General features: G+C 37.5%; 1 protein-coding gene across 12 annotated transcripts in view; it reads right to left on the reverse strand.

Annotated features, from left to right (window-relative positions):
- Window positions 1-14,599, reverse strand: part of POC1B (POC1 centriolar protein B) — a 93,172-nt gene that overhangs the window by 36,347 nt on the left and 42,226 nt on the right. For 6 of the 12 annotated variants that reach the window (XM_025992210.2, XM_025992209.2, XM_025992206.2 and 3 more), the window contains 6 exons: window positions 13,862-13,969; window positions 13,617-13,732; window positions 12,130-12,263; window positions 10,036-10,104; window positions 9,145-9,297; window positions 1,367-1,447 (listed from right to left, as the gene is read on the reverse strand). In XM_025992210.2, the coding sequence (XP_025847995.1) occupies window positions 1,367-1,447; window positions 9,145-9,297; window positions 10,036-10,104; window positions 12,130-12,263; window positions 13,617-13,732; window positions 13,862-13,969 (661 nt within the window). Of the gene's footprint in view, window positions 1-1,366; window positions 1,448-1,798; window positions 1,821-9,144; window positions 9,298-10,035; window positions 10,105-12,129; window positions 12,264-13,616; window positions 13,733-13,861; window positions 13,970-14,599 lie in introns of all 12 variants that reach the window. The other 6 variants (XR_011994903.1, XR_011994904.1, XR_011994902.1 and 3 more) reach the window with 2 other exon arrangements.

Below are 14,599 nucleotides of genomic sequence, written 5' to 3' on the forward strand. Positions count from 1 at the left end.
ATGAGGCCTTGCACAGCTTGAAAGTTACCATCAGGGAAAGTGAGTCTCAAAGTGTAGACCAAAAACTTTTGATGATCTAGGCCAGGAATACCCAAAAGTTGTAGAGTAACAACTCATAAGAAGGCATCACATTCTCAAAAACCACCTCTCTTTTGCTCCTCTTATTACAGCGGCAAAAATCCAGCTCATTAGAATTTATAAGTTTCAACAGCATGCCTTTTGGGTAAGTCACTGAACATAAATGTACTCACTACCTATTATAAGCCACCAATCACCAACCAATTAGATGTGCAGTTAATTTTTAACATCATAAGTAAGCCATTAATGCAGAAGTGCTAAGAGGCATATTTTATAAACATGAATACTATAAGGGACAAGACCATAGACCTGCTTGAGGTTCTAGTTGTCACCACCAATTACTGGACTTATTTCCCTTTGACAATCAGCCTGCTGGTTACCAGCCCCACCAGCCCTGGGTGATTGCTGAAACATCTCATGAGCGATGTAGGTCTTCTCTGCCTGAGATTAGCAGTGAAAGAACCCTTTAATAAGTATATTTCTTTCTGGTACAGGGTAGATTCAACATGGACTAGTCCCTCTATAGAATTCCTCTACAAAAAATACTATTCTTGAGATCTGCTGGAAAGGGTGTAATGTCATAATGTCAAGCATTTTTGTTTTCTTTCTTGGCCACACATTAATAATTTCTCCAAAATATTTAACTATACTGACACCATCACAGTAGTGTGACCAAAGACCATGCACGCCATTCCTCCCATTCATTCTTATGACCAGTTTTGCATTGACTAGCAGGATTTGATGACAGCAATGATCTGTCTTGCAAAAGCTAACAGACTCAAATTGAAATCTTTGACTTTACACTGAGTAAATAAATTACAGACATATGGTTTTATAAACAAAATTGCAAGTGCTAGAAATACTTAATCTCTGGATAATCCATCAAGAGGGATAAATGAAGGGAAATGATTACTTTTTTAAATAGCTTCACTGGAGAAAACACCAGAAGTGAGTTTAGCATCTCTGAAAGGCAATTAACAGTGAAGAAAATCTGTTCTGCGACAACACAGTGAAATGTCACCTGGATGGTACGTTTACTAGGGAACGCTACAGTAGGGATGTAGACGAAGCTTAAGGTCATCAAAGGAACGGTTTTTCTGAAAATCGGTGCTGCTCCCCCTCGTGGCTATTTAGACACACTTTAAGTATGACTTTATGTATGAGGTTTTTTAATGCTAAAATGTTAGGCTAGTTGGCCCACTTTTTATCTCCTCTCCCACACATTTTTTTAAGGAAAACTGATTTTGCCAAGTAATCAGATGCCACTTAAATGTCAAAGAAAACTTACTGTGGTAGAATCAAAAGACAGGATGTCCACAACAGGGGGAGAAGCAGTCTGCAAATCGATTACCTCAAGCTTTGGATTAATCTGTGTATATATATATAAGAAAGGTTAACATTAGTTTTTTCTACCATAAGAAATGGGATGCTATTTGTAACAACCTAGAGGGTATTTTCTAATATATTCTAAAGCTAAAAGATATCACTTCTCGGCCTTTTAAGATCATGTGTACTAAAGCTAAAATATATTCCTATATTCATTAACATGGATGCAAAAATTTTAAACATAATATTAGCCTATTAAATCTATCAACGTATAAAAAAAGATTGTTATGACCAAGCTGAATTTATCCCAGGATTAAAAAGTTATTTTTTCATTAGAAAATCAATATAATTCACCTCTATGAAGGGATTTTTAAAACAAAATAAAATGACCCACCTCAAAAGATGCAGAAAAAGTCCTAGCCAGTTCATTAAAACAAGAAAAGGAAACAAAAGATATTAAGATGTAAGAATTGGAACAGAAGAAAGAAAACTGTCATTCATATGTAATTATCTATGGAGAAATTCAAGAGAATCCACTGCTAAATAATTAAAACCAATAAGAGAATTCACAAGATCCAAAATTCACACACAAAATCAAATGCATGTCTGTACTTCAACAGAAAATGTAAATTTTTAAAAGACATAATTTGCAGGGCACCTGGCTGACTCAGTCAGTAGAGTATGTGACTCTTGATCTTGGGATGGTGAGTTCAAGCCCCACACTGGGTGTAGAGCTTACTTTAAAAACAATAATAAATTTTAAAAAAAAGAATAAAAAGACGTCATTTATAGTACATTAAAATTTAAATACATGAGAATAAGCATACAAAGATGTGTAAGACCTTATGGGAAAAATAATAAAATTAATGTGAAAGATATTTTAAAAGACTTAGCAAGATAGAAAGCTATACCATAAACAGTTTAGAAACAGTGCCCTATATACATGGGAAATAAATACAAAAGAAAAATAGCACAACAAATCAATAGAGAAAGGATGATCATAGTTGAGAAAACTGGCTCACTATGACATACCAAAGTGGACAGCAGATAAATTATAAAACCTAAATATTATGTTAAAACTAGCAAGGTATAGACTATAAGGTAAACACAAAGAATACCCTTGTGACATGCGGTCAAGAAGGACATCTTAAAAGAGCCACAAAAGCAAAAACCATAAGGCAAAAAATAACAACACTGCACTTTTAAAAACCTGATGCATTTGATTACATCAAAACTAGAATATTTGTTTAACAATGGACACCACAAAGTTAATAATCAGATCATGGAAAAGGAGATAGATTATAATGTCTAAAACTGAAAAAGTAGGTTTCCTTACACACCTACAAATCAATGTGAAAGACAGTGATCCTAAGAAAGAAAACTATCTAAGAGAAAACCTAACAGTTGACCAGCATATAGAAAGATTTTCAAAAGCATTAGTAATTAGACCAGATTAAAGCAAAATATTAGACTCCAAAAACGAGAAAGCTCAATAATGCCAGCCTTGTTTATTATAGCAGCACTGTTTATTTATTTTTTATTTTTTATTTTTTTTAGCAGCACTGTTTATAATGGTAAAAAACAACAACAAAAACACAACCCCAAATCCCTTCATGTTTATCAACAGTAGAAAAAAACACATAAGTCCTGGTAATTACTACTCTGGCACATTCACTAGAATCCTATACAGCAGTGAAAATAAATGAAATACAACTATGTACAATATATGGTTGTGCAAATTCAGAATCCATACGTGTGACTCTCAGGATTTTAATTTTTTTAAGATTTTATTTTATTTATATGAGAGAGAGAAAGAGAGAGAGAGTGAGTGCACATGGGGGGGGGGAGGGACAGAGGGAGAGGGAGGAGCAGAGTCCTCACTGAGTGGCAGTCTGATGCGGGGCTCGATCCCAAGACCCTGAAGTCATGACCTGAGCCGAAGGCAGATGCTTACCTGACTGAGCCACCCAGGTGCCCCACAGGATTTTACTTTTAAGTGAAAAAGCAGTTTATAGAGAAATACAATGAGTATGATTTCTTTTGTATAAAGCTTAAAACCATCTAAAGCTACATGATATCTAATTATAGATTAAAACACATATATAAGAAAGCAAGCAAGCAAGGGAATAATTAGCTAGGTTAGCAATTACTTCTGATGGAGGTTACTTCAGAATTCAAGATCAAAGAAAAAAATTAAAAATCACATCATCATCAAATACTTACTAAAGATTGTGAATATAAATTAGTTAACAAAGGGCAACAAAGACAGAACTTTGTATCAAATGTATGGTACCAGCAATGAGTATGCAAGAACCTCAAAGAAGAAAGTGTTGATTGGGCACTTTGAAAACATGTGGAGGGAGTCATGCTTCCAGTTAGGTTCTTTGCTAGCTAACCTCCAGGAATATTAACAGCACTCCGTCCTTAATAAAGGGAAGAACCGTGTCGTAACTACACTCATCTTGAAATAGAGCGGACTCTACTGAGGGACTGAGTTCTCTCCATCACTGAACCAGGATATATCACTGAGGCCTCTGTGCAGGAGAGAAGCCTCACGTGCACCATCCCATCCTGAGGCTCTGTGTTCCCACCTCACTGAGGAGTCCGGAGTTTGACTGTATCAAATGTATGGTACCAGCAATGAGTATGCAAGAACCTCAAAGAAGAAAGTGTTTCCCATGTAGGAAACATAGGAAAGGCTTAATTAAGATGGATCCTTGAAAAATAGGTTTAGAAACAAAACCAGAGACAGAGATGAGGTGAAGAGCATTCCTGAGCACAGAGGCAGAATGCCCACAGGATACTTTTGCATAGGGTAGTAGTGAGGGAGGCAAGGGGCCTGGCGAGGGGCAAACTGTGCAGGCTGAAGGAATTTGGAAAGGCACCGAAGAGCTGGAGCCTACAATGTGCTTAAGCAAGATGAATCTGACAGAGGCACGCAGAGAACCAAGGATAAAGTCAGGGAACAGCGAGAACCCCACTGCAACAGTCCAGGACCGAGCTGATAAGGGCAGAGCCTGTGAGGAGAGCAGAATGATTCTAAGAGCACTTATCATGTTTGATGGGTACAGCTAGAGTTCTGGAAACATTAAGAGGTTTTTATAATTATCCAGCCACTTGTGTGTAGAGGTGTGTGCCCAGGAGTGCCCATGCCCCAGAAAAGGGGTTAGCAGGATGAGGATGAGGGCCTCTCAGCTCAGCCTGCCAGCACCTTTGTTTCTTCCTGGCTGCTCCAGACAGCAGAAAACACAGCCTCCTCTTAGCAGCTCTGAGTCCCCACTGGAGGCCAAGATAAGAAGCCTGACGATGAATCACTTTGCTTCCAATCTTAGCCTAGCTGCCCAGAGATTGCTTGTAGACTTTCATTCTCATTTATCTGCTGCCACCTAGTGTAGACATAAAATCATTTCTCTAGGAAAAATACAATCGGGTTTTACCATCTGAAATTGGAACTTCTCAAAAAATCTAAATCCCGTGGAAACAGCATCTCTCACAGAGAATCCGTAAGCTTCTATGAGTTAGAAAACTCTTAATGTAACTAATAAGTTGTTGCCACATATGTTAAATGGAGCAGGACAGTCTTACTGGTAACACTTTACAGTCTTCTCCAAAAGAAAATATGTGGAGGGAGTGATGTTTCCAGTTAGGTTCTTTGCTAGCTAACCTCCAGGAATATTAACAGCACTCCGTCCTTAATAAAGGGAAGAACCGTGTCGTAACTACACTCATCTTGAAATAGAGCGGGACTCTACTGAGGGACTGAGTTCTCTCCATCACTGAACCAGGATATATCACTGAGGCCTCTGTGCAGGAGAGAAGCCTCACGTGCACCATCCCATCCTGGGGCTCTGTGTACCCCTCACTGAGGAGTCCGTGAGCACAAAGACTGCTACTAACAAATCCTGAAGGGCAAGGAATACACCTGTTTTGTTCTTTGTTGCATACTCTAAAGCTAGTAGAATGTCCTCCTGCTCATAGATACTTACTATTAACAGATTAAAATTCAATTTTGATTATTTTGAAGCATTACATCAAAATGCTTAAAAGCACAAAATGGAACCAGAGTGCCTCCACTGAAATTCTGCCACTTACTAACTTTAAGTTTTAACTTACATGTGCCTCAATTCCTCAAGGAATAAAAATAGTACTTCACTGAGTTTTTAAGGAACATTTAATGACAATTTATATAAGCTAATTAGAATAATTTTGTCTGTAATGTTATTATTATTATTACTGGTATTATTATATAATCTCTGAAGAACACTTATTGAGCTCCAAAACAATATGAATATATGCCATAGCTAGAAATAAAATACAAGATTTGTAGAGAAGTACATATTACATTTACATATTAAATTACCCTTTTAGAATGAATGTTTAGTTTTATCTGGAGGTGCAATTCAGCCCATGCCAGTCTGAAGAAGATAAAGACAGCATGAATTAATCATGTGCCATAACACAGCATGGTCAGAGTTAAGATACCTTGTTTTAAAACTGGACTTCTTTCCCACTAAAAAAAGAAAGAAGCTGTTCTCACATTTTTAATTAAGATGGAGTATCTAGGGGACACCTGGCTGGCTCAGTCAGTAGAACGTGCAACTCTTGATCTCAGGGTTGTAGGTTTGAGCCCCACATTGGGTATAGAGATTACTTAATATATTTTTTTTAAAAGATGGAGTGCCTAGGCCAGAAGTGCTACAAAGGATCTGCAGTTAGATCAGTGGAAAGGACACAGGAGGGATCTATTTCACACAGCTGGAGCTAGGATTGGATACTTCGCGCCTTCTTTCATGTGGCCTCCTCTCATCTGTTCTAAAAAGCAATCCGTTATCACTCTCTCTATCCATGTAAGAATTAGTAATTTACATATTTATTCAGCTGGAACCCAAGGTCTAAGACTGCAGGTTCCCCACCTTCAAACAAACAAAGCACCTAACACTGGCATATAGGTAGTTTTTTGCAAAAGGCCAAACAATTTCACCCAAAAGATTGAGATTATGCCACTCAAATGAACCTCACAGAAAATACAATATATGAATATATATATGAATATATATATATATATATATATATATATATATATGAATAATAGAAATACTATGTTGCTTCAAACTCAGAAATGGAATACTCGTGGTTACGATAAAAAAGGTTAGGGAAATCAACTAGATCATTATACTATTAATCATGAATTCAGACCTCAAAAAATTTTTCTTTCTAATTTTCAAATATTTCCAAAGTAGCTTATTGTATATAAATTGACCTTGCCTGAACCTTTGAAAAAAAATTAATCCACCAAACATAGGAGTTCAAAGTAAAATGTACTAATCTTAACTGGACATAGTAGTAGTACAACTTCTATTCTCTTTTTTTTTTTTTTTTTTTTTTTTACAACTTCTATTCTCATTCATCCTCTTTCATTCTAAGTAATATCTTCAAATTACTAGTCTTTTGGTTCTATGAGGGGTGCTTGGATATTAACCTGTAGCCTTTAAAATTTTTTGATATTTAACATTTACTTCCAATGTTAAAGAAGTCCTCTGTCTAGAAAACTTTACACCCTTGCTTGACTATAAGAGCTTTCAAGAAAAAAAGGGGGGAAAAGGCAAACAGCTGTTCATATGCAACATTCTATCACTTCATTTCTCTGGCATTTTAACATCACATGATCTGAAAATGTTTTAACAAATACATGTCATACTGGGTACTTAATTTAAGCAACTGTGAGTGCTTTACAGGTAATTTAAACCAGCCACACAGAGGCTGACATTCTTAAGGCCACAAACACAATTCCATCATAATGCTCAACATTCTGTATAATATAACTGAACTCTGATTCTAGGATGAAAAGTTGGATTTTAATAGATTTTTCAAGTGTACCTGAGAAAATCATGGTTGAGAGTGACTTTACATGGCCTGGGTCACCTCGACCTACCAAACAAAGCAACCTAGCTGTTTTTACTGCTTTCTGGCTGCTCTGTTAGAGCAGAGCTTCTCGGACAACTTGTTGACATTTTAAAGAAAGTCTAGCACTCTTAAGTGGGCACACAGAAAAAGGCTTAGGTCTCTAATGTGGGGGTAGTGTGGTGTCATGGAAATATCACTGAATTAGAGTCAGGGGACCTGGGCTGAGCCTGCAGCTCTACCCCACCACCACTCTGGAAAGGTGGCTGAGTGGATGACTGGGCAGCAGCAACACTGATGATCAAGCCCAGCCAAACCACAGAAATGCTAGAATAAAAAAATACTATGAGTCAATAAAACCAGCTGGGGTAAAACAAGAAAAGGGAACTCAAATTAAAATATATTTCGCTCCCTGCATGGAGCCTGCTTCTCCCTCTGCCTGTGTCTCTGCCTCTCTCTTTCTCTCTCTGTCTCTCTCGTGAATAAATAAATAAAATCTTTAAAAAAAAATAAAAATAAAATATATTTCACGTATACATTATAGGTGATCAGAGGAATCCACAAATACATCTATCATTGCAGAAACTGAAACAAAAATGTGATGAGCCACAAATTACATTATTTCTTTCAAAGAAATTTTTAAAAAGATACATTAATCATGTTGATACAATAACAGCACAAAGAAGCAATAAGGCACATGGTAAATACTTTGTTTAGAAGAATTAGAAAGATGGTCAGAGGATGGGAGGGACAAAAATTAAAAGGAAGAATTGAAAATAAACACCACCAAGAAAAAACTAGGACAGAAATCCCCAAATGAGGTTAGACTAAACAAAATCTAGAAAATACCCCAAAACACTTTAAAAAGTTTTAAAAATTTAAATGCGCACACACACACACACACACACACACATACACATTGTGGCTAACAGAATCCAAAATCAAAAACCTGATTGGGTGGAGACAGAGGGACCGTGGAAGGGTGTATGGATCCACCACATAAACCGTGTGGGGTGACTGAACTGCCACTCAGGAGTAAGTGCTAAGAACTCAAAACGGCTACTCCAAAATCAAAGCAAGATTCTGTCAATGATGAAAAAACAATTCAGATAAATAGGTAATAGTGATTTCCAGTATCAGCTCTTGGGAGAGAAAGGGGCTTAAGAAGAATCATGCAAAATGGAAAGAAAACAAACACCAGCCAAGTATCCAGCAAAGATGAATTCTGCCTTTGAACAGAGTAGAACATTTAAATCCATAGGACCTAAGAGAACTTGTCAACGAAAACCTATGGCTAAATAGATAATTATATATTTGAAAATATGTAGGCAATGTAGGCAAATAGTAAAATGGTCTCAATTACTAGGTTTAATGCCTAAATCTCTTCTTTTTTACTGTCCATGGAACTTTTTTTTTTTGTCATAAAAAAGGCTTTAAGATACCCATTCTAGGAACTGTTACAAAAATTCTTCCCTTCAGTCCTGTTCTTGTGACAGCCATCACAGGTGCTCCCTAAACACATCAAGAATACGAAGTCATTCAGGCTTCATGATTACCACAGGCCTAAGGTTTGATTTCTCATTTCTATTATCACTGACATAATATTTAACCTTTATTTCTAGGCTTTTAAGCAGTGAACCTGAAAGGCTTCAGCAGAATTACCCACTGTCATTATTTATAGTCTTATTGTATTAGTGAAAATAATTGTCTCTCAAAGTGCTATTGTTTTAAGACATAACTAGGTTTTCCATAATAAAGTATAATTTTAAGCATCTAGTTGACCAATTGCCCCAAAATGTACATTTACATACAGTAGGATATCTATGCCACAGTACTCACTTCAACAGTCTCAATTTTCCCTTCATGGGGATGTGGTGTTCTTGGGTATATGTCGACAAGATGTGGTGATGAATCAAAATGTAACCTTTTGAGATTTCTTTTAATCATGTCTTTACAATTCAAATAATCAAAATTAGTCCTCCATAATAAGACCTATAAAAAAATTAGTAAGTGGGCACTTAATTGACTTGCATGTAAAAGCAACAAAACTGACTTTTTTAAAAAACCAGTGTACATAATGATTGTTCTTCATAATAGTAGTCAGGAAGGCTAGATGTATATTTCAACAACAGCGCTACTACTTCCCAATACTACGTTTTTTAAGGGTGAGAGGGAGAGATTTAACACTTTGAGTTGCCTTCATGTCCAATTTAAAATTTATAGTAAGAAAGTAACTCATTACTTTAAAATCCTCTCTTACCTTTTCAAAGTTCAAAATCATGTTCTTGGCTTGGCAGCCCACCTCATTCAGTACACCTACCTGTGAATGACTTTTGGTCATTTCCCAAAAAAAATGCATATTGCTACATTAACAATTTATATTTACCATCCTCCAGGAGCTTAACATTTGAAAAACAAGACCTAGAGATAAAAGACGAGGCAACAGTTCAAATGGAAGTGCCACATCAACACTGGGAATTCAGTAAATTACATGTGTAACTGAGCATTGAGAGGAGCACAAGAAATAATTGCTGTTTGAGGTCCAGAAAGTACCAGAACTGGCATTGTTTCAGCTATGAGACAGCAGACTTCTTGGCATTAAATTAAAATATAAATTCATTGATAATCATCTCAACACATACAAACTAGCTGGTTGTTAAGAATCTTAGCCGAGGTCTCGGAATCCTTCACCTTCACCAAATCAAGGAAGGAGCTGAAAGATTTACAAACCTGTGTGTCTGCACCTCCTGAGCTAAACAGCTCTCCACCTTTTGAAAATGAGACAGTAAAGACAGGTCCCTAAGAAATAAAGGGAGACAAAAAAGGAAAAAAAGCACTTGGTATTGTGTTCTCATGGCCAGGAAGACTGTATAAATTTTTCATCCTAATATATGTAGACTATTTATGCAGTAAATCTGATAAAACGTATCCAGTCACTGCCAACTAATGTAGGCAGAGTAAAGATGATCAAAGAACCAACTCAATTTTATTAAAACACATATAAATGATACTAGATTTAAAAAGCAATACTAATAAAAATATGGATATACACTCTCTTTTCATTTGAAGAAAAGCTTGTTACATGTGTCAGTTAATGTCTGTTAAGATTTTCTGGTTTTGGACTCTTTATTCAACAAATTACTAGCAGAAACTGAATGACAAGTCTATAAGGTGATATGAACAAAGACTATTTCCTGACCACAACAGGCTTCACTGGGCTCTTTCCCCTCATGTGGGCAACACTGAGTCACTGCAAGTTTTGCCAGCAGGACACAGATAGGAGGAGAGCTGTGATTGTGGAACACTGAGATCACCATTGTAAGAATGATGAATTAGAGCAAGAATTAATGGTTGGAGCCAGTTAAGAAATTACTGCAATTATCCAGGTGAGAGGTAGTGAGAACCTGAAATTAAGCAATGACTCTGGAGTTGGACAAGTCACAAGATACATAGCCTCTAGGTCAATTTTTCAGTCAAGATAAGAGTAATTCTTTCTCATCTCAAAAGTATTAGTATATTGTTTGTTATTAATGTCCTTAATCTGTATAAGAAAAATCTAGGGGGACAACCATACATCTTTACTCTGCTGTGAAAAATTCCATCTTTGTGTGCACTGTTTTTCTCCTGAAATATTGTCTTTTTCTCCTATTATTCTGTATTATTATTATTATTATTCTGTATTAGTCCATGGATTTTTTAATCCTTGATCACTTTTATTGGTTGTTTACTCAGGATAAATCCGTGGATACATATATATCTGAGCTGGGTAGTGTCTATTTCTGCTTCCCTCTAACACAGCTGCAGAACAAATGATAAAGCAAAGCAGGAAGCCAGGCAGGATATATGAAGGCAAAAAGAATCCCTTCTCCCATAGACCACAAAGCCTATTCTATTTCTGGAGATAAACAACTTATACTTGGTTAAAAGGAAGTACCTAGTACATCTTTAAAAAAGAGGATGCAGGATGCATTCCAAAAAAAATTTAGAGAAGTTTGAATATTTACCCAGAAAGGAAGAATAGTTTATATACTTACAAGTTTTTATTTAGCGCGTTATTTGCTGGTGTGTGTGTGTGTGTGTGTGTGTGTGATTGAACAGGTTCCATAAATAGTAAGCCTCTTCCTCACTGGGTTCTAAGTCAACTGAAAATCAATGCACAGGCATGTCATCTTTCTTACTGTTAAAGGCTTGTAAAGAGAACATGTGGCTTTATCTGTGGGCAAATGGGCTGAAGAACTGAATCCCAAAATGAGTCAGATTTGAATACCCCATCACAGGCAAGACAGGACAAGGGCAGGCATGCCCACAAGAAATATCAGAGAAAAACACTGGTGGCAGTCTCCTAACAGAAAGCACTGGGCTCTACTTGTTGACTTTCTCCTTCTAAACTCACCAATCAGATTAGTGAAAAGGAGTGAGTGAGAGGGTGTGAGAGGCTCAGTGTCAGAGCCCTGGGGCAGCCTCCACATAAGCAGAAGGATCACAAGGAGGGACACTGCTTATCCATCGTCATCTGACCAGTCAAACCTACCCTACATGCTAAGGAAGACAGCAGTGAAAGATTAATTTAATGGCCGTTGAAAGATACACATTGATTTTGACAAGAACTACAATAAAATAATATTTCTAAGAGTTGCTTCCAGAGGATAAAAACAAAGCCCTGAAAGCAAACATCTGTGTGTGTGTGTGTGTGCGTGTGTGTGTGTGTGTGATAGTGGCAATGTGTGCTACACCTGGGAGGACAACAATAAAGACATATAATAAAATGGATCAACACTTTAAAAATATATATTATTTAAAAAGCACAAATCTTAGTGTTAATACCGTATGTCCTTGAAGTGTATATATGAGCCTTCCTTCTAAGAGATCGAGAATCTTAAGTGTGCCATCTGAAGAAGCAGTGATGATGTAGTTGCCCGAAGGATGGAATGAGACACAATTAACTCCACCACTGTGAACTGATTCATAGAAGATAAAAGCAAAAAGTTCAGAGAACAATTTTTAATTCTAAAGATGTCCCTTTGCCCTATTAGCATTATTAGGTTGGAAACAACAATCCATGAAAGGCAATGTCTCCGCAACACCAAAATTCCATCCAGTTCACTAAAACAAGTATCTTGCCATCAAACAGCTTAAACTTCGAGCTAATGAGACAGAGTAGCTTTAAAAGTCAAAGTGTGGGCAGCCTGGGTGGCTCAGCGGTTTAGCGCCACCTTCAGCCCAGGGTGTGATCCTGGAAACATGGGATGGAGTCCCATGTCGGGCTCCCTGCATGGAGCCTGCTTCTCCCTCTGCCTCTGTCTCTGCCTCTCTCTCTCTCTCTCTCTCTCTCTGTGTCTCTCATGAATAAATAAATAAAATCTTTAAAAAAAAAAGTCAAAGTGTGTCCTGGAAAGATGAGCTTATTAACCACATAACTATAAACTCTTCAGATCCATAACCAATATAATATAGCCAATAGCTGACCGCCGCCAGCTCACACAAGGTATACGACCAGAAACAGGAATCTCATAATCAGCTAATGGTGCTTGAGGCTCAGGGGTGAAGGGCCTACAGGTCTATCTGCAGACGTGCACAGTCTCTCCCAGCTTGTCCATCAGTTCATTCCTGGACACGATCCGTCCAACAGGAGGCAGTACGACACAGCCATCAGAAGGCTGTTCTTTCACATGCTTTGAAAACAGGAAACCCTACTCTAGTTCTATCCATTATTGTAGCACGGGACTTACCCTCAAGCCTCAATCTCCTCATCTTTAAAATGGGGGAAGTAATAATAATAACTTCCCAGAGCTGTTGTAAGGGTTCTGCATGGTGTCTACTACATGGTAAGTATTATACTTCTTTTAAAAGGGAAATGTGGATTTTAACGTAAATCCAATACAAACCAAGAAATCAATTCATTTCTCTTCTGGTTTCAATACGTAGCCGCAGTAGGATGCTGTTCTCCACCAATTATAACACCGATTTGTGCTCACAGAACTCCTGATTCAGAATTCAGAGTCAATTTCTATCCCTGATCTCTCTTATTATGCAGAGAGCCAATCTGTGAACATCTCACTGTAACTTCTTTTTTAACAGCCCTGGCATCATTTTCAAGGTTCCTCCTCCTCCCTCTCTACTCTGACACCCATCCCAGCTTCTCAGGCTACACTGTTGATTGAATTAACTGGTCTCCAGTCAATTCAAAGGCAGCCCCTGACTCTCTTTAAGAGGGCCGTACCACACTGAGAAGCACAGTCTGTGGGTTTAAGACTTAGGTTCCTGGAGGAGGCCAGGCATCAACTGGATTTTGTTGTCATGGAAATTGTTACCTTGATAATGCTGGAGCAATTTGTTTACTCTTATATCCCAGATTTTTACCGTATGATCAGAACCTGCTGACGCTATGCATGTACCATTAGGGTTAAAATCCACAAAATTTGCAAACCTAGGAGGAAAGGATTAAGATAGTCTTAGATTCTGATTTTCTTCCCTTCATTTCTTTATTTGAATTTTAATAAAGAAATGTCTCCTTAGCAAACTAACCCATACAAATGCACAGAGAGAAAGAACTTACCCTACAGAATCTGAGAAGTTATTAACACACTGCTTATTTGTGGTATCCCAAATTTTAATAGTTTTATCTTCACTACACGATACAATTAGCCTCCCATCAGGCGAAAATCTGGAAAGCACAAGAAAGAAGACTGTCTTTGTGAAAGGCTTCTAACAATCACACACACTCCCTACACACACACACACACACACACACACACACACATATACACACGCACGTGCGCGCACATCAGAGACCCTAGTTACCACACCATGGCCACAAAGTCATATTCTACAGCCATCTAACTAAAAATAAGCATGACAGGGATCCCTGGGTGGCGCAGCGGTTTAGCGGCTGCCTTTGGCCCAGGGCGCGATCCCGGAGACCCGGGATCGAATCCCACATCAGGCTCCCGGTGCATGGAGCCTGCTTCTCCCTCTGCCTGTGTCTCTGCCTCTCTCTCTCTCTCTGTGACTATCATACATAAATAAATAAAAATCAAAAAAAAATAAAAATAAAAATAAGCATGACAAATGACAATGACAGACCATATCAAAATATACTATATAGACCAACCAGCTTTCTTTTTTCCTTTTATTACTTGATTTAAATGACTTAGTTTTATGGCAGTTGTTCTAGGTCTTCAACTCTGCATTCCCTAAGCCAAGTACCTTGGTTTTTTTTTTTAATTATTCTTTATCTCTTTCTTCTATTTTTGTCATTTTCCAGTATTATCCGTATAACCTATGAGAGCCTTTA

Source organism: Vulpes vulpes, chromosome 10 (genome assembly GCF_048418805.1).
Source record: "Vulpes vulpes isolate BD-2025 chromosome 10, VulVul3, whole genome shotgun sequence".
NCBI classification, from domain to species: Eukaryota; Metazoa; Chordata; class Mammalia; order Carnivora; family Canidae; genus Vulpes; species Vulpes vulpes.